This window comes from Corvus brachyrhynchos, unplaced genomic scaffold, assembly GCF_000691975.1.
Source record: "Corvus brachyrhynchos isolate BGI_N302 unplaced genomic scaffold, ASM69197v1 scaffold338, whole genome shotgun sequence".
Taxonomy (NCBI): domain Eukaryota; kingdom Metazoa; phylum Chordata; class Aves; order Passeriformes; family Corvidae; genus Corvus; species Corvus brachyrhynchos.
The window spans coordinates 932198-953649 of record NW_008239334.1 but is presented as its reverse complement, the minus strand read 5'-3'; the positions used below and the strand labels follow the sequence as shown (position 1 = coordinate 953649).

At 53.9% G+C, this 21452-nt stretch overlaps 1 protein-coding gene and 1 long non-coding RNA gene across 5 annotated transcripts; one reads left to right on the top strand and one right to left on the bottom strand.

The window, feature by feature from the left end:
- The first annotated feature begins 33 nt into the window (after window positions 1-33).
- Window positions 34-11006, top strand: FAM212B (family with sequence similarity 212 member B). Of its 4 annotated transcripts, none has more exons than XM_017741157.1 (2): window positions 34-7545; window positions 8914-11006. In XM_017741157.1, exon 2 carries the CDS (start codon window positions 9003-9005, stop codon window positions 10113-10115), a length of 1113 nt encoding a protein of 370 aa, XP_017596646.1. In that variant the 5' UTR covers window positions 34-7545; window positions 8914-9002; the 3' UTR covers window positions 10116-11006. The 4 variants fall into 4 exon arrangements, with proteins under 4 accessions (XP_017596646.1, XP_017596645.1, XP_008637215.1 ...); XM_017741156.1 differs by having other exon boundaries at window positions 34-7818; XM_008638993.2 differs by having other exon boundaries at window positions 34-9017; window positions 9153-11006.
- On the bottom strand, window positions 10931-19305 carry LOC108448401. The gene is made up of 2 exons (XR_001864286.1): window positions 16507-19305; window positions 10931-14512 (listed from the first exon to the last, which is right to left on the bottom strand). It is a non-coding gene; the product is annotated as an uncharacterized LOC108448401 (long non-coding RNA).
- Between the last annotated feature and the right edge of the window lie 2147 nt (window positions 19306-21452).

Below are 21452 nucleotides of genomic sequence, written 5' to 3'. Positions count from 1 at the left end.
GGCGGGGGCGTGCGGGGGCTTTAGGGACAAGCTGCCAGCACAGGTCAGAAATCAGAGAAGCAGCCACAGAGATGGATAGGAACAACTTTCCGGGAATCAAAAGGCTGTGAAGGGAGCGCGTTGGCACCTCCGATACGCTGTGAAAATACTTCTTTAATAGGAAAGCCTTTGTCAGAAACGAGCGGTGTTTTCGCCCTCCTGCCGCTCCTGCTCAGGGGTAACCTCACTCCCGGAGCTTGCTGGGGCTTGTCCAGCAGCCCGAAGGTATTGCTGGTGCTCTGGGGCTGGCTGGGGTGGGTTGGGAGGAGGAACTGATACTTCCCAAAATAGGGTTCCAGCGGGTCTGGCTCGGAGTCTGCGTTATCCTGATAAATAGATAATGAGAACAAAAGGGGAAGACAAGGCAGAGCAAGAACGGGTGGGTGAAGTTTCTGAATGCAAGAAGCTCCCGGTTTGGACTGGAAAGGATGTTGATTTCAGCTGGGTTTTGTGCTCCCCGGAGTTCTGTACAGTGCCTGCATTGCAGGAAGCATTCCGTGTGGAACAACCCTAGTGAGTCCCTGCGGAGCAGGCGAAGTTCCAGCTGCACCCAGGGCAGGACCAGGGCTGGAGAGCCCTGTGCTCCTCCAGATCCCAGTGTCTTGTGAAACACGGGCTGGGGCAGTGGCCTTTTACTCTCAATAAATGTGGCAGCAGTGACATTTAACCTGCTGGCGTTCCCAGTGTTTCCCCAGCAAACATAGGAGGTGAATGACAAACTAAAACAAAGGAAAATGGGAGTCACTGGTGTGCTGTACACCGGGTGTGATGAATGAAATGCAAACTGCAAACCAGGACATACAGAATAATGGGAGAGCTCTTGACAATCTGAGTGAGTTGGAAGGTGAGATGGGAGAAGGAGTAACTTCCAGAAGAACATCCTAAGAATAAGGTTCCTAAATCAGTGTTTTGTCTTCTAACCAAATCGGTTTTGTTATCTGAGCAATATTTTTGTAGAGGAGCCTAAACACTGCACCTCTGAGTCTAAAACATGCCTGTTTTGTAGTGCAAAAAATAACTTCTGAAGAGTCAATATATTCAACAGAAAGGCAGATCCCTCACACAATGTGAAAGCCAGAAAAAAAATACTTTAAATGAGAAAATTCTGGCTTTGTTCAGCCTTTGCTATAGTGAAGGAATAGATTTTCATTGTAAAAATGCAACAGTTTTTATTATATTAATAAACCATGAGTTAGCCTGGCATAAATCTGTGTATATGCTTGGCTTAAAAAACTGGGAAGGGGCAGTTGTCATCTTCAGCTGGACGAGTTGTGACTTGACTGAGAGCAGCCTGGATCTCCATACATTTGGTTTTCACCAGTCACATTCGTTCCCCCTCCCACCGCCCAGTTTTTGTTACTCAAACTTAAAAACTTCCTTTCGCACGAGTTCCCCGGGGATCCGAGCGCAGTCGTGAGCGCGGCTGTGCGGGGACATCCACGGGGTGCAGCTGGAGAGGGCCTTGGGGTCACCTCCTTCAGCCTCCCTGCAGCCCGAGTGAGCTGCAGGCTGGGAGTGAAAGCAGGAGCTGTAGCAATTAAAGCATCCACCAGTGATATCCCGAGCAATAACAGCTTTTAGAAATCAATTCTGTCCTGATAGCCCGGAATTAAAATAGATTAATGTTTCTCTAAGGAGCAGCTCGCAGCTCGAGGGACAGCTGGGCCCGTCTGCACCGCGGGCAGCGGGAGCTCGCCTTTGGATGCGCCAGAGCCGGGGTCAGCGGGCAGGAGTGCTGGGAACGGCTTTGGCCGCGGGCAGCCAGCGAGTGGGGCAAAGGGGAGTCCGGCCCCGGGGCATCCCCGGGGATTTAGGAACACCCTGGGTTGTGCTGTGTCCAGGGAGCAGCTCCGTTGTGCAGGGAGGTTCTGCAGAGCTTCCCTCTGTGAGGAGCCGGGCTTGCTGGGGCTGCCCAGTGCCACATGGCAAGGTTAGAGACGGTCCCGTTTGCAGAAGTGTAGTTTGTCTCAGTGCAAACAGCCTCTGTTTTGGTAAACCAGACTCTTGGCCAGTTTTGAGGAGGGGATTTTCTCAAAAAATAGTGGATGTTGGCACAGCTCCCAGTTCCCAGGGAAAGGTTATCTTCCTGTGCAACTCAATCCCCCACTAGTGAGATAGAAGGATTCCAGCTCTGGTTTTTCTTTCCCTTGCTTTGTTTATTAAAAACATATTTAAATGCTGATGTGCTTGGCTGGGGTGCTGGTGAGCCCCCACGTGTCACCTGTGCCCTGAGATCACAGAGGGCTGTGCCAGACCAGTCACCAAGGAGCAAGGTCCAGGCATGCTTACCCTGCTCTTCCCATTTCCTCTGGGAAAGCTCTGCCACGGCTCCCCAGGATGAATCTGACCCCTTTCAGTCAGTGTGAGAGAGCTCTCCTGTTCCAGTCGCATGTTTTCCATTGTAAGCTGATAGTTTCTGGCATGTGTGGTGTCCCTTTGATTGGAATCCATTCAGAAGCTTCCACATGCAAATGCTTCGCAGCCGGGAGAGCCTCAGCTGACACAGCCATTCATCCCGGCCGGGTGGGATGGGGCAGCTCTGCTGGAGCGGGGATCCTCATCCCGGGCTGACAGCGGAGCCAGCGCCGACAAGCTGTGCCAGCTCTTTGCACCTCATCCCCGGGTGCAGGAAGTACTTTAAGACCTTGTTCTCCTCCGGGAAGCCCCTGGAGATTTATGGACACAGCATGGCTTGTGGGAATGTGCCGCGCTGGTTTGTAGGTCTGGTGATGGAATAAGCTGTGCTTCTGCACTCCTGTCATCTGTCCTTGCAGTGGCAGTTGTGAAATGTGCCCCAGAGCTTGGGAATCTGCCATTCACGCAATTAATCTCGATACTCAAAGCCGTTTTCACTGTATCGGCTGCGTTCAGAATCTGCAAGCATCGTCCTGAGGCACAGCAGAGTTGTGCCTGCTCCCCGAGTCGCAGAGCGTTATCTCAGCCGAAAGATCAGATTTAACAAGAATTGTCTTGCTGGGGCATTAGCAGAGAGGAGTTTCATTTCCGTGCCTCGCGCTGCACACGGCAGCGCCTCCCTGCACTCGCAGACACCAGCACAGTTTGCACTGCCATGTCCCAGCCTCACACGTGTGCTCTGGGATGGGGGCCTGGAGCTCGTCTGCAGTTAGAATCGATCATTATTTTCTGCTGGGGAGTCCATGGGGCAGATTGCTCTGGCACGTTGGGTTTGTATGGCTGTAACGGGAGGGGGCACAGCCACGTTAGCTGTGGTTGGAACTTTTACGTGTTTTGGTCTCTCAGATGAATCCAGGATATATCTGCGGTTTCTGTTGCTTTCTTCTAGGAGGAAAAGTATTTAAGTACTGTTTAAAAGAAACCTCACCACTCTGACTTGAACTTTTAATGTTCTCCCTGCACATTTGTCATAAATGCATTGAATTACTGAGTTTGATAGAGTCTGACTCCCTTCTTACATTAATTTATGTCCTGGTAGGCAATGTTTCTTGCTATGAATATCCTGCAGGAATAGAACATTCGGTCCGAGTGAAAAATACAGCCAATTATTTTTACTCTTTGTCTCACACCGGCTCCTATTCCGGTAACTGTGTCACGCTCCAAGACGATCTGCTGTGTTTTCATTCCTGCCCTCTCGGGAGGGGCAGCTCGGGTGGTTTGCAGTCTGAGCAGCACAAGACAGCCCTGAGGGTCCAGTGTCGCTGCTCCCAACTGCAGCAGGTGGGACAGGCGGCTCCATGTGTGTCTCTGCTGATGAAGGGGTCCCTTTTTGGGTGACTTTGCCCCTGGCTGCTGGAGCAGTGCCAGGAGGTTGGGTGCTTGTCACAGGATCTCATTCCTTGGTGTTCCTGAGGGGAAGGTGCAAAGGAGTGACTTGACAGCAGATGTCCTGTCACGTATAACTGGGGAGAAAAAGCAGTCACACGCTTTGTCCTCTTGGTATTTCCAGAGCAGTCTCCTAGAGATGAGGATGGATTTTTTCAGACTCCCAGCTTCATGTATTCAGGAATTTTAAAGAGCGGATTCCCAGAGAAGCTGGTCTGGGCTGAAAACTGACATTTTAACCATCATCTGCAGTGGCTGGTCTGTCCATTGAGGCCTGTGGTCTCTCTTAGCTTTGGGTTGTGAGTAAAAGTCTGAAGATTAAAGTTATTTTTGGTCCATTTTTATCCCGGTTGAGGAGAATTGATTTTTCTGATTTGCTTTTAAACATAGGGAATGTGATTGGGAAGCACAGAACAATATTCTTGCAGTGGGAAGGAAGGTGGATAATGGAGTGATGTGAACCACGTCTTTCATGGTTAACATCTGTTCAGGATCTATTTAAACTGTTGTGAGGGGGAGTCTCTGGTTCAGTGTCAGCATCCTTCCTCTTTCAGAAAACTGAGCTCACGGTTAACATCCTCATGAACACCTAAAATACCCTGGGAAGACAAGAGGTAAAAGAGAGACTTGGAATTATTGTGATAAAATGCAAGGACTGAAAGACAACTGCAGGCCCTTGGCATCCTCCAGGGGAAGAAAAAGAAAGGTGGAACATGGAGCTGGAGAGCAGCTCTGTGTGAGCTGTGCAGCGAGGGCTGTGCAGCCACAACTGCAGCCTTGTTGGAGATTAATCCAGTTAGTGACCCGAAGGGAAGCACAGAAACAATATGATCAGCTCAGCAGTTCTAAAATAATTTCAGTCTCTATTATGTCATCTGCTTTAAATACCAATTGTTTGTTGCTGGGTCTGTTGCCCATCAGAACTATTATCAAGAACTATTTGCCATTTGTTCTTTCCTGTCCTCTTAGCAATAACTTCCTCTCTTTGCATTTCTTTTACCTAAGAGCTGGACATCTGTCTTCCTCCTGGTTGTGACAAACACTCTCAGGGCTCTTCTTCCCAGCTCTGTGCTCAGCTGAAAGCCGGGGATGTTGCTGGGCTTTTCCTTTCCATCAGCATCACAAAGCTGCTGCGGCCCTGGGCAGGCAGATGTGTGGATGGGCTGGAATGCAGACAGCTGTGGCTCCAGGAGATTGATTGGAACTGGATTCTGAGAGCTCCGTGAAGGGGGATGTTAACAGAAAAACACCAGTTCCAGAGTGGCTGGTAAAAGTTACTTATTTACCTGGGAAGTGGGAAGTGACAAGGAAAATCTCCCTTACTTGTACACTTCAGGTATTTGAGGCTGAATTTGATGAAATGCCAGTAACTGCTGGAGGAGGTTCCTTGGGACGGGCTCTTCTCCTGCGGTGTTAGTCATTGGTGGGAGATCATTGATTACCAACTGTGTAAAGCAGTTGTTGGGTTATCCTTGGGGAGTGAGGAGATGGTGGAAGAGGTGGCTCCAGAGCAATTGGTGCCTTTGCTGCTCAGGATGGGACACTGCCAGTGCAAAAACCCCTCTGTATCTGAACTCTGGCAGGTTTTTGTTTGGTTCCCCCCCCTCCACGTTGAATATTCCATGATGATCATTTGAAAGTGGAGTTTTGAATTTTGCACTTCAGTTTTCAGTGCTTGGGGTGTCTGTAATTTCAATGAGCTTTGCTTTGGAGGAGCATTGAGGCTGAGCTGGCTGGGTCACACCTCCACAGGACTGAGCCAGGTAATACCTCAGTGCTGGAGAAAGGAACCTCTCCCATCACACACCAGTCCCAGGCACTGAAGGGGAGCACTTAGCCCTGTGAGCACTTGTCTTGCTTTAAAAGGCATGAGTTGGCTTGTGCAGAATTAGACATAAAAGTTTTCATGCCAATTTTTAGGGATTGCGAGAGTTTCAGGAATAATGAGATCCAATTTGAGGCATCTGATTTTTAACTGGTTTATAGAGATAGATTTGGGTATCTGCAAGTTGTCATGGTTCTAACAGGGCTTTTTTTGGAAGCAGAGAAGCCAAACAACCACTTATATTGAAGGGCAGAGTGTCTCAGATTAGACACCCTGGAAATGCTGATGTATTTGTGCACCTTGAGCAGAGAGCAGCAGGAGCCAGAGGGGAGGGCAGGCTCTGTGCAGAGCCGAGTCTGGCAGTGCTGCTGCCCCTGTGCTCTGCTCTGCAGCCCCACTGATCCCACAACAGGTTTGGGGTTTGCAGCTCACAGAGAGGCACAAGCCAGAGCCTCTCCTGGTGCCCAGCTTACATAACAGCACTTGCATAAGCCCCAGCGTGGTCAGGGTCTCTCTCCACACCACATTAAGGCTCTCTGGGGTTCTGTGTCACATTCACGCTCTGCTTGGAATTGACTTCAGTTCATCACAAATTCAAGTTCCTTCTACATGAAGTGTGTGACCAAGAGCCAGTGAGGCTACAAGGGCTGCCCCTTCAGCCTGGAGTTCCCACTGCCTGCAGTACAGCATCCATTTGATTTCCAGCCCAGTCTGCTGAATTATTTGCAGAATCCCTTTTTCTTCTCGCAGACCAGGTAGTTCAGTCCTGACCCTCTGCCAGGGAGGTGATCTCTCTTCTCTAGGACATTGTTCCTTTGCTGGAGAGTCTCAGAGAAGCCAGTCTGAACTTGGGAGAACTGAGGTCTTGGCAAGGAGGAGAGGCTGGCAGTTAGACACTGGGGGAGGTTTTTTTCCCTCCAGAATTTTCTTTCCAAGGTGAGTACTCTTAATTGCAGGTGGGTGGAATCCAAGCCCCGCAGGCCGTTTGGTCACCAGGCAGTGACTTCACTTTGGGCTGGGCTTCCCCCGCTCTCCAGCTCTGTAAAAGACTGAGCAGATACCATGAAGAGCAAAAGATAAAGCAGAGGGGGCTGATTTGCTTCATTTTTTAACTTGCACAACCCGAAACTACAGCAGCATTTGCCAGCAGAGTTAAAAGGCTCAGGATGCTGAAAACTCTGTCGGTGCTGGTGGGATTCACGTTTGCAGAGGGACACTGAGGCTGGAGGGTGGGATTCACCCTTCCTGAGGCAGGCCACTGGAGCAGGACAGAGGAGTCACAGCCCAGAGCCTCCTCTCCTGCCCCTGTGCTGTGAGGGAGGCTGAGCCCAGGCATCCACATCTCAGTCATTCACAGGAGAGGGTTTCCACAGAGGAAGACATCCCCGCTTCTTTTCCAGCAGCTCAGGCTCCCCAGTCTGGTGCTGGCACCGGGTTTGGCAGCCCCAGCTCCTTTGTTCAGAAGGAAAAGTGCTGGGTTTGGAAGCGTCGGGGCTCAGGTGTGTTCCTGCGGGAGGCGGCTGGATCTGGCTGTGAGGAGCGAGCCCAGCGCTGCCCAACGCTGCCGAGGAAGGGTCAGTGCTCCCGAGGTGTGCCTGGCTGAGCCCGGCAGGGCTGCCCCGTCCCAGGGCAGGTAATTGAGGCCGTGGAGGGAACGGAGCTGCCCAGCAGATGCCGAGGGCTCCAGGAGCCCAGTCCCGGGGCAGGACCCCGTCACTCCCCACGGCGCGATTACTGCGCCAGGGGATTTGGTGGGAAGTGGCCAATGAGGGGCCAGGCTTGCTCCAAATCCAGCTTTTTCCAAAGCCCCAGATCAAACAGACTGCCATTAATAAGGCAAGAAAGGTTAGGACGAGCAGCATTACAGCAGATCTGGAGAGGTAAGGTGATAGTTCTGTCTGAGGCTGGCAGAGCATCTGGCCCCAGCTTGGTGTGGGAACCAGGAGTTCGGTGAGGCTGGAATTGGGACGTTGTTTGCACGTCTGCAGCAGGAGTTTATTTGCTGATGTTAAAAATGCCATCGCTGGAGGCTCTGGGTGGTGGAATCAGGAAGCTGAGCACAGATTTTCTGTATCTTTGTAGCTGTGTGCTCATTCCAGATGATAAACAACTTTCTTGAGAGAAAAGCCCTGAAAAATGACCGTAACCTGCTGGTGAGTTTAGTTTTAGGTTCTGGGGTTTGAAGTGGGGATTTGTGGTCAGAAACTGTTGAGCAGTTTCCACTTACAGAGCTGGATTGTTACAATTTTCTGATGGCTGCTCTTTCTCACTGCTCAGCCCCACGTACAGAGATGGAAATAGAGCAAGTAATTGAACTAGCTTGGTTAAAATGAAGGAGAGGTAGAAAATAAACCTTGGTAATGTAAAGCTGAACATAAGAAAAAAAGAAAAAGCTGGCCTTTTTCACCCTAATCTTGAGATCTGTTGCTGTACAAAAAATGGTGGTGAGCCTTTTAACGTGTTTGTGACAGCGTAGGCTGGCTGAAGCTTCCTTTGACAGGGGTAATCTCTTCTGCAAACCACCTCACAGCAGTGGGACATGCCCTCACCTCCAGCCCTGCCAGCCCCTGCTGTTCCTCCCCTCTCCTGCCCCTTCCCCACTCCCCCTCCCTGCTAAAAAAGAGTAAGTGGCAGCTGTTGGAAAGTGGAGCCCGTTTGCTTTATGGTGCTGCTTTGGGAATATGATCAGATCCTGCATGAGAGAGAGAAAGCAACAGAGCGAAAGAGAAGGGGGGGAGTTGGGAAGCTCTGGAGAATAAGTTGCTTATTTTAAGTCTGGTATAGAAAGTTGAATCTTTGTAGTGAGGTTCAGGGATGAAGCAGAACTGCTACTAAAGATTGTAGCCTGGGAATCAAAGAATTCCCGGTTGAATGTCAGTAATCCTAGAGTTTGTTGGTTGTTCTGTACAAAATTTCCAATGCATTGAAATGTCTTTGACTGTCCTCTAGTGAGAGGTGCCTGCACTGAGGGCCTTGAGAGCTGAAGATGTGTTATGGAGTAACAACAATTCTTCTTGGGGTTTCTTTTTAATCTACTTCAGCATTTCAGGTAAGGAAGCAAGGCTCTCCCTGGAAGGCACCTCTGTTCAGTGTTCTGGCTCCTGATTTCAGCTGGTGACAGGGCACAAAAGACACAAAGGCACAGGAATATTCTAAAACTGGCAGCAGCCAAAACCATTCATAATTCTACACCTTGGGCTTCTGCCAAGCAATTAAAGGAAACTCAAACTCTTTATTTTTGTTGTCAGGTCAAACAAACCACTTCTGTCAGCTCCTCTTGTTCCTAGAGGGACACTCCTAGAAAAATCTAAGGAAAACCTGAGTGCCGTTGGCTGAAATGGATGTGGTGCAGGTGGGATGCATGGCAGATGCAGTCAGGAGGGAGGGGGATGTCTCAGGGAGCTGCTCAGCCCCGCTCTGCTGCCCTGTGCTCGCTGTCCTGCTCCATGCTGGGGACACTGACCCGCCTGTGCTCTTCCCTCCGCAGCTCTCCATGAAGGAGGTGGGCGACGGGCTGCACGAGCAGATGAACTGCATGATGGGCGCCCTGCAGGAGCTGAAGCTGCTCCAGGTGCAGACAGCCCTGGAGCACTTGGACATCTCGGGGCGCCGGAGCCCCGCGGAGCAGCGCCGGTGCTGCCGGAGCAGCGGGGCAGGGCAGGACACGCAGCTGGGGCAGGCACAGGGACATTGCCCCCCGGCCCTGGCGTGTCCTGTGCCACGGCCAGCGGGTTTGTCCCATCCCACTGCATTCCCAGAGAGTGACCACCCTCGAGACACCCCCTCCTCCTCCCAGAGCCTCTGCGGGGAGGACCTTTGTCCCCCAAAAGGACCTTCCTCCGTGTCCAGCAGAGTGGAGCACGTCCGGCCCCGGACATTCGAGTCCAGCAGCCAGGGCACAGCTGGGGGGTGGCTGCTGTGCCAGGAGTGCCCGGGGTGCGATGACGGCCACGATTGGACATCGTCCCTGATGTCCCAGAGCAGGAACCGGCAGCCGCTGGTCCTGGGGGACAACATCTTTGCAGACTTGGTGGGGAACTGGCTGGACCTGCCCGAGCTGGATAAGAAGGGGGAGAAGAGCGAGGCGTCCCTGTCCATGAGCAGATCCCAGGAGCTCTGCAGGAAGTTCTCCCTCACAGCCAACATCTTCAAGAAGTTCCTGAGGAGCGTCCGGCCGGACCGAGACAGGCTGCTCAAGGAGAAACCTTGCTGGCTTCCTCCTGAGGACAAACGGCCCGAGATTTCCAAGAGGTCCAAAAAGATCAACAAACTCAAGGGGACATTTTACTTCCCCCTTCATGGGAACCTGCAGAACCATCACAGCAAAGCAGAGAGGTGCCCCAGGGCAGAAAGCTGTAGTGAGCACCCCAAAATCGGCACCAAGAAAGTCCACGATTCCAGAGACTACAGCCAGGCGGGGTTTGACATCAACACGGCCGTGTGGGTCTGAGCCTGTCCTCTGCTCTGCCCAGCGTTTCCACACCCACCAGCAGCTGGAGGCCACACTCACCTTTTTGGGAGACTCCTGATCTCTCCACAGGGACAGGAGAGGAGTCCTGCAGAACACGCTGCAGGCTTCACTCTCCTGCACATGGAATTTTCTGGAGAACTACGGCTTCGGGGACTGCCTGAGCAGCAGCTGACACAGCCCCACGTGGGGAGACCTTTGGGGACCGGTATTTGCAAAAATAATCCGAATCTTTAGCAGCTCTAAGATGAGTGGTGCCACAGGTGAGCAGCTCCTGGTGCCAGGCCCATTCCATCATCTCCAGTTCAATGGCTGCAGCACAAAACCCACGCTGTGCATGTGTGTGTATGAGTGTGCAGATATATAGAGAGAGAGAGTTGTTTTAAAAAAATCTATTCCTGCTTGTGTGCACTTGAAACTGGGTTATACACCAGGCATCCCAAGCCTTGTACCTGAAGCACTTGTTATTTAAGTGGAAAGAAATGTTTGAATTTATAAGACTTGAACAATTGCTGAGTGGGGGGCAACCCCCCAACTTTGGGGGGGTCTCCCCTTAAACTGCATCCCTGGTGCCTTCCCAGCAGCTCTCCCTCCCCTGCCAGTTAAACCAGTGGGGCACAAGGCTCCTTGCAGGGGGTTTGTGACCTGGGGGTCTCGGTGGGTTTGCCCCTCTCGCCTCCCCTTGTCCCTACAGATTGCTCCAGATAAATCACTGCAGAAGTTTATTGTTGGGTTTTCACCCAGATGCAAAGTTCCATCCCCTGTTTATTGTTGTGTTCCCTGTTGCTGTTGTGTACAAACCTCCTCTTGACAGAACCAAGTTCTTCAGTGTCCGACTCTCCAAGAGTTTCCAATAAAGTGGAATCGGTCTCATCTCTGCTGTGGAACACCCTCGGTCTCTTCTCTCACTCCGGGGTTTTCCCTGGCTGTTCCCAGCTGGGACCGGGGAGTTTGGGGAGCAGCCAGGAGAGTTTCCATTCAAGGAGAGGTTGTAAATCACGGCAGAGCTCCCTGCCAGGGTGCCAGCACTGCTCCAGAGGCACATCCCCTGCAGCCCCTGCACAGCCCCGAGAGCCTGCAGGGCTTCTGCAGCTTCCACACCCGTCCTGCCTGCCCCAGCACCAGGAGAGGCAGAGAGACAAAGGTTCGGGGCAGAAACTGCTGCCAGGGAAGAGCCTCAGAGCCACACGGTCCCTGGTTTGAGGAGGGGAACAGGGCCGGGGGTCCTACCACAGCTGCAGGGAGCACAGAGCTGGTGAGGGCACTGCAGCCCCCGTTCCCATCATCCAGGAGCCCCAGCAGATGCTCCATGTGCGCAGCAGGGTTGTGTTCCAAAAACCTGTTCCACTCACTCCGAGTTTAGGAAGGGTTTATGTGCGAGCAGGGGGATTATTTGTTTTAAAGGCACAACTCTATTCCTGTTGTAACTTCCCAAGGCAGAGAGGCCAGTGGGGCAGAGGCACGGAGGGAGAATTCTTCTTCTTTGCAAATTAAATATAGGCACAAGGCAGGCCCTGTTTGTGCCCATACAAGGAGAGGAGCAGGGCAGCACCCGAGCGCTGTGCTCAGCACTTCTGCAGGAACCTGAGCAGGCTTTTGTCTTTCCTCCTCGTGGGCTTTTGGGCTGGTTGTTCCCCCTTCCTAATTTCTCTCAATGCTGAAAAGCTGCTTGTAAAGCATTTTGTTTTCCTCCTCTTTTATCTGTAGTTCATCCTGTTTGTTACCTCCCTGCTCCTTTCCAGAGCAAAGGGGAGGAGATTTCCCAAGAGAGGAACAGCTTTTCCCGCACCTGCCTCAGTCCCCAGAGAGTGTGGCCCCAGCCCTGGGCTTCCCTGCAGCCCAGGCACAACCTGGGGGTCCCAGCCCGGAGCCCTGGGGCACCCCCATCCCAGATGTGCCCCATTGGCACCAAGGGCTGAGTCCCACGGGGAGAGGAGCACTGTGCTGGATGGGGATTTACTCAGCAGAGCTGAGCACTCCCACCTGGGCCTTTGTGAGCTCGTCCCTGGCACTGCCCTCAGGTGTGATGGGCAGTCGTGGGGCCAGGCTGAGCATGGCACGGCCACGGTGACATTTGGGCTGGCAGGTGAGGGACACATTTCTGCAGGTGGCTGCCTCTGCAAGGCCTTGTGTTACCCAGGACACAGGATGTGTGTGCAGGACAGGGAAATGTGCAGCCCAGAATGCACACGGGGAACCTTCTCCATGGGAAAAGCCGTTCTCCAGGACCGCCCCACGTTCCCTCCGGCCGGTGCCAGCCCGGTCCAGCCGCAGCCCGGGGCTCTGGGAACGCGGCCCCGCTCTGGCAGCTCCTGTCCCTCCTGAGTGCTGACCCCAGCCCAGCAGCTGCTGGGGCCGTTCCCCAGCGCTGGAGGCTCCTCAGGAGCCACGGGAAGTTTCTCGGGAGGAGCAGCACTTGTGGCCCCCCGACAGCTGCCCCCGGAGCTGTGCCAGGAGCAGCTCAGATCAGCTGCTGCCCGGCCTTTCTGTCCCTGCTCCAGGGAGAGCCCATTGTTCCTACTTCCACGTGGAAAGGGCAGTTCTTGGCCCCAGCTGCCTCCCACGTGTTCCTTTCCCACCCAAAAGGCTCCTGCTCCAGCCAGCACTGCCCAGGCCACCTCCCTGGGAGCAGGGACAGAGCCGGGGAGCTGCTGGCACCCCCCAGCCGCTGCTCCTCCCTCCCCTCGGCTCTAGGGACAAAGGAGGAGCACCTGAGGACAGGGGGTGTGGGGGTTCCTTAATTTGTTCCTTTTCCAAAGGATCAGATGCCACCGGGACACTTTGCATGGACAGCTGACCAAATGACCAACGTGGTTTCAAATGTGTTGTGTTCTCTCTGCCTGTTAAGTGTATCTTCAAAGGATGTTTTGCATTAAAATAGGATTTTCCAGGGTGTTTGCAGTGACAAATCCAGTGTGGTCTAGGCTTCAAACACTTGGGAATAGCGAGTAAATGTAGCTGCGTCTCAAGGTTCTTAAGAGAAAAAATATTTAATAAATATTCTTTATAGACATTCAAATAATAAATAATATCACCCAAGCCAGACATCCTCCCTAATTTAGTCTCCAGAGCAGGATCTGCTAATAGATCAGAGTTGGATTTGTGAATTACCATTTCACTTCTCCAGGGACTTTTCCTGAAATTATAATGGCTTTTGCTCCTATTTTTTTTCATGAAACTGCCACAAAATTGTGCTCCATTATTGAGTATGAAACCCACCTAATTAGCACAATGACAGTGTCTAATGAGGCCCTGGCTGTGTTCTGCATGGCTGATAGGAGTGGCTAATCCCAGACATGGGACAGTAATTACAGGAGCAGGTTCCCCATGAAGCTGCCTGGGAAGGCAGCGATGGCAGAGGCAGCCTGGGCATTCGGGTTTATTGGGAATCTCTGTCCAGTCTCATCCAAGGGCCGAATGAGCAGCACATCCCAGAGCTTCCAAAGCCCAGGCACCCAGCACTGCAGCTCCACATCCCTGGGATGGATGAGCGCTGGGTCTGGCCCATATGGCTTAATGGAAAGAGAGGATTTAGCTCTTAACATTAATCGAGTGCTTTTCCAGGAGCTGCTCTGCTCGGCCGCCCTGGGCTTTCCCTGCCCGGTGCCCACACCCTGCTCTCCCAGCCAGATGGCCTCCAGAAGGCTCCCAAATGTGCTTGTAATTAAAAAGCCTTTATTTTCAAAACCATTGCACAGCTTATTCTTCTGACAATGAGATGGGGCTTCTTAGGCTACTGCGGGGCAAGAGGAGAGGAAAACACAGCTGGCTGCCCTTGGGAGTGTTTCCCTTTGCCACTGACACGCATTCTATTTACTGTTTGTGGAGTGGCAGGACAAGGGGCAGTGGCTTTAGACTGGAAGAGAGTTGCATTAGATGGGATATTGGGAAGGAATTGTTCCCTGTGAGGGTGGGCAGGCCCTGGCACAGGGTGCCCAGAGAAGCTGTGGCTGCCCCTGGATCCCTGGCAGTGTCCAAGGCCAGGCTGGAGCAGCCTGGGACAGGGGAAGGTGTCCCAGGGGTTGCAATTAGATGATCTTTAAGGTCCCTGCCAGCCCACACCCTTCTGGGGTTCTGTGATTTACCCGCTGGAACTGGGGGTCCCTGTGCCCTGCAAACCTGCACGGCTGCTGTGTGCCCAGCTGACCTGAGAGGCTTTCTGAGGGCACACTGAGCAAACACAGTTCCCCTCCATTCCCCTTGTACGGAGTCCAGCAGGAAAGGAACCAATCGCCACGTCCTGGCTGCACTCAGATCCGAGTCCAAATCCAGCACTGGTTTATTCCCTCCAGCACATTCCCCATCACCTTCATCGTCATATTCATCATCATCAGAATCCCTTCTTCAAGCAGCGCTTCCACAGCACGGCTGGCGTGGCCCTGCAGGAGGAGGCTGGGGTTTATTTCTCCTCCCTTTTGTTCATTTGTATCCACGTGGCATTTCTAATCAAGGACTCGCACCCCTTCCAGCTGGCAGGCAATCTCCTGTGCTGCTCTTAGAGCACAAATAAAAAGGAGTTTACTGCAACAATTTGCCTCTGCGAGGCTGAGCTGTGGCAGCTTTGGGGACCCCCAGCACCCCCTGGTTTGGCTCTGCCCAGCCAGACTGGGCTGATCTCTCCGGGCTCCTCGTGGCCTTCCTGCAGCTGCAGGGGTCATTCCTGGCCGGGACCAGCGACTCCTCATCTGTGGTTTTTTGGGAGCATTTCCTGCAATAACGCTCCTAGCAAAGCCTCTGAGCTGGCTCAGATTTCCCAGCTTTCACTGGACAGGAAAGCGAAAGGGGGGAAAATCAATATCCCAGAAAGAAAAACAACCGGGTTCTGTGTCAGTCCTCACCTTGGCCAGGCTGGAGGTTAATTCGGAGGGGGCTTCCCACATGCTGTAACCGCACCCTGAAATCCCAGAGGGGCTGGAAGGACACGAGCTCTGGGATTCAGAGGGGAGGCTGCAGGGTCCCAGCTCAGCCCCCTCTGCCCTCAGCACCAAAGCCCACCTGGGGAAGGGGCTGGATGTGCCCTGGAGGAGCGGAGGGAGAGCGGCCTTGTGCTGTCCCCGCTCTGTCACCTCCCCAGGGTCCCCGGGCACGCAGAGGAGCAGCCCTGGCAGGGAGCAGCCCCATGCCCTGGCACAGAGGTGGCACAGAGGTGACACAGAGGTGGCTTTGCCCGTGGGGCTCCCGCAGCTCCAGAATGCGGGGGCACGTCCACTCCTCATCACCAGCCCACGCCAGCAGTCCAGGCTGGACCTTCCCCGAGGGCTCTGCCGCCTTCCCCACGTCGGGCTGGAGCTGGCCGTGTGACATTTCGGACCCGCAGATAACGAACGTGACGTCATGCCAGGGTTAATTAGTCCCTCTGCTCTGCCGGCGACAGCCGCTCTGGAGGCACAGCCTGGCCAGGGCAGGCAGGGACAGGGGACTGTCACCTCCAAAGGCTCCAAGAGCCGCGGGGAGCAGCGGGGGAGACTCGGGCTGAGAAAAGCAGCTGCATGATGAAGCAATTGCTTTATTCTAAAATGTGTGGGCTAACAGCAGCCTCCTCTGCCTGCTTGGGATAACTGAAGGGTCTCTCCAGGCCCTCACTCTGTATTTGCTGTACTGTTTTGTCTGTAACAGCCTTCTGGGGCTGGAGAAGTCCCTCAGCGGGCTGGCCGGGTGTTGGCAGGGAGCAGGAGCATTGCAGAGGATTGTTCAACTCTGGCCCAGACCGAGGGCATTGCAGCACAGCTCCGTCCGAAGGGCAGCAGGGAATGGGATCCCAGTGTAGGGAGGCACCTCGGCAGGGCCGTGCCAGGCAGTGGGGTAACGTGGCGAGGAGCGAACTCGCCCAGCGCATCCGTGTGTCCGGCCACTCTGCTGACCACGTCCAGCCGCACGCTCTGCTGCCAGACAGCACAGATGGCCAGGGCAGCAGGAAAAGCGTCCTGGGGACCTGAGGGACCTGGTCTGTCCCTCTGCCGTGTGCAGGCAAGAGCAGAGCTTGCGTTCCTGGGGCCACTTGCGGAGCCCAGGGCGTTCCCTTCCCCGGGGCTGCGCTCACGGCTCAGTCTGGGGGTGCTGCTCCCGTTCAGCCCATCCTGGGATCGCTCAGCTGCAGCTCTCCCGAGCTACCTGCCCCGAGCTTCCCCCCCTCCTCCGCTCTTTCTGTTCCAGACCAATTACCGGGAGCTCGCACCCAAAGGCAGCCAGCCAGGCGTTTATGCTGCAGCTGCCTGATCTGCATGTGCTCATGCTAATGGTGTGGAAACGATTCATGGTCGGCTTTGTGCTGAGTTTCCTGTGCCCTGAATTGAGCTCTGCTTGGAAAAAGGAGAGACCTCGTTCTCTGGATTTGAAATAATTAAAGAGGGGAACTTTTCTGTGTGCTGCTTACCTGGTTTTCAAACGCGTCACTGATGTAACGCTGTTGGCAGGATGATCGGAGCTTTGCGCGGAATCTGCCTTAAAGAGGCAAAGAACAGATACATTCCTAAGAGGAATTCTTATTTATTCCTCAGAGGAATGGGAGAAACATTCTATTTGCAGCTAGAGAGTATTGGGAAATTCTCTGGAGATAAGATGCATTGCCAGGAAAGTCGAGCAGAAGTCCTCCTTCCGCAGAGGTTTTATGGCAGCTCTAAATCACTCGGAGATGGACTGGATAAAACACCTTAAACAGCCAGACCTGCGGTTTCTTCCCAGCGCCCTGCAGGCAATTCCTCCCACTCCTCCTCAGCTCGGGCACAGGGGCGGGTGCAGCCCCTGGCTGGATCAGCCCCGGGTGACACCGTGGCACCGCTGGCTCCAGCACCCCACCGGAGCCGCCGCAGCCGGGCAGGAGCGCCGGGCTCCATCAGGGAGTTCTCTGTGTGTGTTTAAAGCTCCCTGGAACAGCCTGTCGCTCCTGCAGCACATCCCAGGGAGCCTTCCCGGTGTCCCGACCCGAGGGGGTTGTTCCCAGCAGGGTTCAGGTTCTTTGCCATAATATGATTTCGTGGGACGAGCGTAATTAGCTGTGACACATCTTTGCAAGGATTCGCCACCTTGGAGAATCGCAGACGAGCGGAACATCCAGCAGGATGCAGAGCCCCTCATCCCTCCGTGCATCGCAGCTGGAAAAAATAAGCACCAAGTTGAGGACTTTGCAGCGTTTCCTTTGGGAGACACCGAAGTCCTGAACACGATACTAAAAATTAATTATTTAGATTCCAGCCCTGCAATGAGAGCCATCTGGCCAGATGCCTTTACCCTTTCCAGAGCCCCCAGGAGCTCTCAGCACTCCACGCTGGAGGAGCGAGCTCTCCACGTGTATCTGAACAGGCTGAGGCTCCTCCTGCCCTGGAGGAAGCACGAATAGAACCAAAATGACTCTCAGCACTAGGGTTCCTCAGCCATTCGGTTTCCTCTGGAATGAAGGCAGCCGTGAGCCCTCAGTGCCGCAGGAAAGGCGCGTGTTTGTCCGTGGGGACCGGGACTGCGCAGTGGAAACCACCCAGGCCAGGGCTGTGCCCCGGGACAGGGACTGGGGGGACGGCTCAGGCGATTCATTGTGCACGGCGAGGTAATTCCCATTTTGTGGGGCCTCTGTTCACAGTTCGGGTGCAGGAGGGACGTGTTTTCCTCTGCCACAGTCTCGGATTAGCCTGGATTTAAAGGAGTTCTGTATTCTCAGTTTCAGATGTTTGTAGCCTTCAGGTGGTGGCACTGCCAGTGTCCTCCACATAACCCAGGGATGGCGACTGTGGGGAAAGCCAATCCTGGTCTGGGAGAAGCTCTGGAGGAAGCAGGGAGAGGCTTTTTTCTGATAAAACTTCAGCGTTGGCTGGAGCAGGCCTGACCCAGGGGAGCCCTTGCCGGGGAAGAGACAAGAGGGAAAGGGTTAAAAGCTGTCTCCAGGCAGGAGAACAAAAACACCATTGCACTCATCTCCCTCACTGTGCTCATCTAATTACGTTATTTAACAGGATACCCTCTCATTGATTTTAATTACTCACATAATTTGGGAAGTAATTCACAGCACATCCCTGCAGGGTGCATGAGGCTGAGTCGGGAACAATGTGCTCGAGTCTTCCCGGCCACATGGAAGGAGGGGAGGGGAGGAGGAGCCCCAGCCCCGCAGGCCAGGGGGCCCTGGGGATCTGTCCTTTGGGGAAGGCTCCTCCGGCATCGGAAGCCGGGATCCCCCACAACAAAATATTGTCACCCGTGGGGTGCCGCAGGTCTGCCCCGGCCAGCACGGCCCCGAGTCCGGGGGTTTTGGGGATCCCTGGCTCGGGAGCAGCGATGCCCGGCCCCAGCTGCTGCCTGGAGGGATCCAAGCAGGTCCTGGTGTCCCTCCATCCCCCGTGCAGAGCAGCTGCGGGTTAATTGTCCCTTTGGTATCGGTGGGGTCCTGCCAGCGACGATTCGCTCCTGTGGCACTGGGGGGGGGGATGCTCATCCCGCCAGAGCCCCCCTGGCTTCCCTCAGCCAAACATCCTGGAGAGAGGAGCCGCTCCTGATCCCCCAGGACGGTTCACCAAACCGTCCCCGTCACTGGTGACTCTTAAAAAGCTTTTAACCACAGTCCTGCAATTTTAACTTTTTTTTTTTTAAGGCCAGTTGCACACGGTTTAGCAAAATTGCACCCCCAGCACGCACTTGTTTGGTTTCTTCGCTGTCTTTTGTAAGTTCCCCACTTAATTAGGATGCAAACAATCCCAGAGGAATGTTTAATTAATATTATAAAGCAACAATGGGATGATTAAGCAAGTCTGGGCAGCTGCTATTTATACACAGGACATGTGGCACTTGTTGGGGGCGAGCGTGTCAAGGAAAAATCATTCCATGGATCTCTCCGTGCAATGTTATTGCTTGTTTTAATTGTCTGGTTCAGGCCTTTCCTCCTCTTTGTGTTCGCTCTGGCAGAGCGAGAGAAGCAGAGATTTAACTCGGTCTCTTGTTCAGCTTAATTACAGTGAAAGCTTTCAGCCGAGGAGCCTCCCTGCCACCCCTGCCCTGCCCAGCCACGAGGGCTCCACAAACAGCCCAGCGGAAGCTTCAGGCAGTGAATGCCCTAAAACTGGGCCAGGAATAGCATCTGGGAGGCCCCTTCGAGCAGAAAAGCATCCCCGAGGAGGGGCAGGCTGGGAGAGCTGGGGGGCTCTGCCAGGAGCAGCAGCGCCCGCTGGGCTCCCCCGTGCCAGGGCAGGGCTGGGATGGGGTGTCCGGAGATGCCCCAGAATTCATGGAATCACAGAACGATCTGGGTTGGAAGGGACCCTCAAGACCAGCTCATTCCACCCTGTGCCGTGGGCAGGGGCACCTCCGCCGGGGTGGAACGTGCTCCTCAAACGGCTCAGTGATGCTCTCATCCCCCAGCGCCTTCGTGGCACTGGGTTTTCGGGCATTTCCCATTTGGAAATGATTTCTCTGTAGCTTCTCAGAAGCCTGTGCACAACCTGAAGTAATTGTATTTGCCTTGGGTTGAACTCTTTTGGCACTTTCTAAAAATAAACACTTGATTTCTTCTCCTTCCCATGGAGCTGCCTCTGCTGGGAGCAGAACCAAACAAACTGGTAAAAAATTAAAGGAAGTGGGAAATCCAACAGAAGGGAAGTGGAGATGGCAACAGCACAGCCCCAAGTCTGTCAGGAAGGTACAACTCACATCAGACAGTGGCAAATAAATTCGTGTCTTGCAGGGGATGGCCCCAGCTCTGCATGCTGGGTGCTGTCCCTCCCTCACTGCTCCTGCCCTGGCAGCTCCAGCCTTGGCACTGATGAGGCAGAATCCCAACCCCGAGGGTGCTCCAGGGCAGCAGGAGCCCAGCCCTGAGCCAAGCACCCAGAGCAGCACGATTTGGGGAGCTCTGCACCCCAGCACAGCCCCCAGAGAACTCCCTCCCTGCCCTTTCCCCCCAAAAATCAGGTTCTGGCAGCTCGAGGGACTCGGTCCCACCTCGGGCAGCAGGGGAGCCACGCAGGAGCCTTTCCCTCCTGCTCAAGAGCAGCTCTTGCTCTGACTCATCCTGACGTGTCTCATTCACCACCTCACACTTATTCAATTATTACTTCAGCCCTGGCCCCACTCTGGGAAGCTTATCTCACACCAAATCCTTCTCAGTCAAGCCCTAAACACTGATTGTTTCAGAAGGAAAGGGCCAAAAGCTGCCCGTCGGCTGCTAATCAGCCTCTGCATCGTGCACTGAATAGAGGCAACACCCTGAGCTCGGCAGGGCAGCACATCCAGGTCCTGTTCCTGCCGAGGCTGGTGGGGAATGTGCCCCAGCTGGGACAGTCATTTCTAACACACCAAAATCACAGCCTGCCTCAGTGCACAGAGCCAGGGACAGCCGCTTCCTCGGGTCCTGCTCCTGACACCTGGATCCAGCCAGGTTCACCCAGCACCCCCTGGCAGAGGGTTTTGAGGCAGCCCAGTCCCTTGTCCAAGGACTCCTTTAGCTTGAATCCATCTCCTGGGGATGCTCAGCACCTCTGAAATCTTGGGGAGGGGGGCAGATGGATGCTCTCCTTGTTTCCATTGAAATCCCTGTACATTTCCAACAAGAGTTCAGAAAACAATTGGCTCCTGTTTGCCAAATTTCAGTTTCTTGCCAAATTTTGCTGCTTCTGCACTGGACAATATCGAGAGTGAGGTGACTGAGATGCACGGGACAGCACAGAAACCCTCAGGTATGGAAGTGTTGGTTCATCACAGTCACTGAGGTCGGAAAAGCCCTCTGGGATCAAGTCCAGCTGTCCCCCAGCACTGGCAAGGCCACCTCTGCCCCATGTCCCCAGGTGCCACACGCACAGGGCTTTGGAACACTCCCGGGGGGTTACAGAGGATGCTCTGTTCATTCTGTGTTTGGGGGAGCTCTGATGGTGCTGGAGCTGGAGCTGCTGCTCTGCCCACATCCAGCCCTGCCCTTGGCTCCGCTGGGCCCTTCCTGTTCCTGCACATTAATCCGTGACTGGAGCTGGAGCTGGCCAGTGTCGGGTCTCCCTCATTTCAAACATCATTTATCATAACGGATTATCCTGCAGGGGCTCCTGTGCAGTCATATTTAATAACATAAACTGCTTCAAATCAAATGATTTCTCCTGTGAATTTAAGCCAAACTGACGCAGCAGCTTGACACTTCTTATTCCAAAGCCAAATGAAAAATGGGTGTAGAGCACTGGAAGCCTGCGGCCCTCGAGACGTTGCACCCACGCAGTAACCACGGGCAGGGGGGATCGAGGTCCAGCGGGGCTGGAGTCAGTTTATCCAAGGATTTGTATCAGCCTGGGTAGGAAAGGGCAGCAGAGCTGCAACACTGCTCCCTTTCGCTCCGTTCCCCCATCACTCACCCAAAAT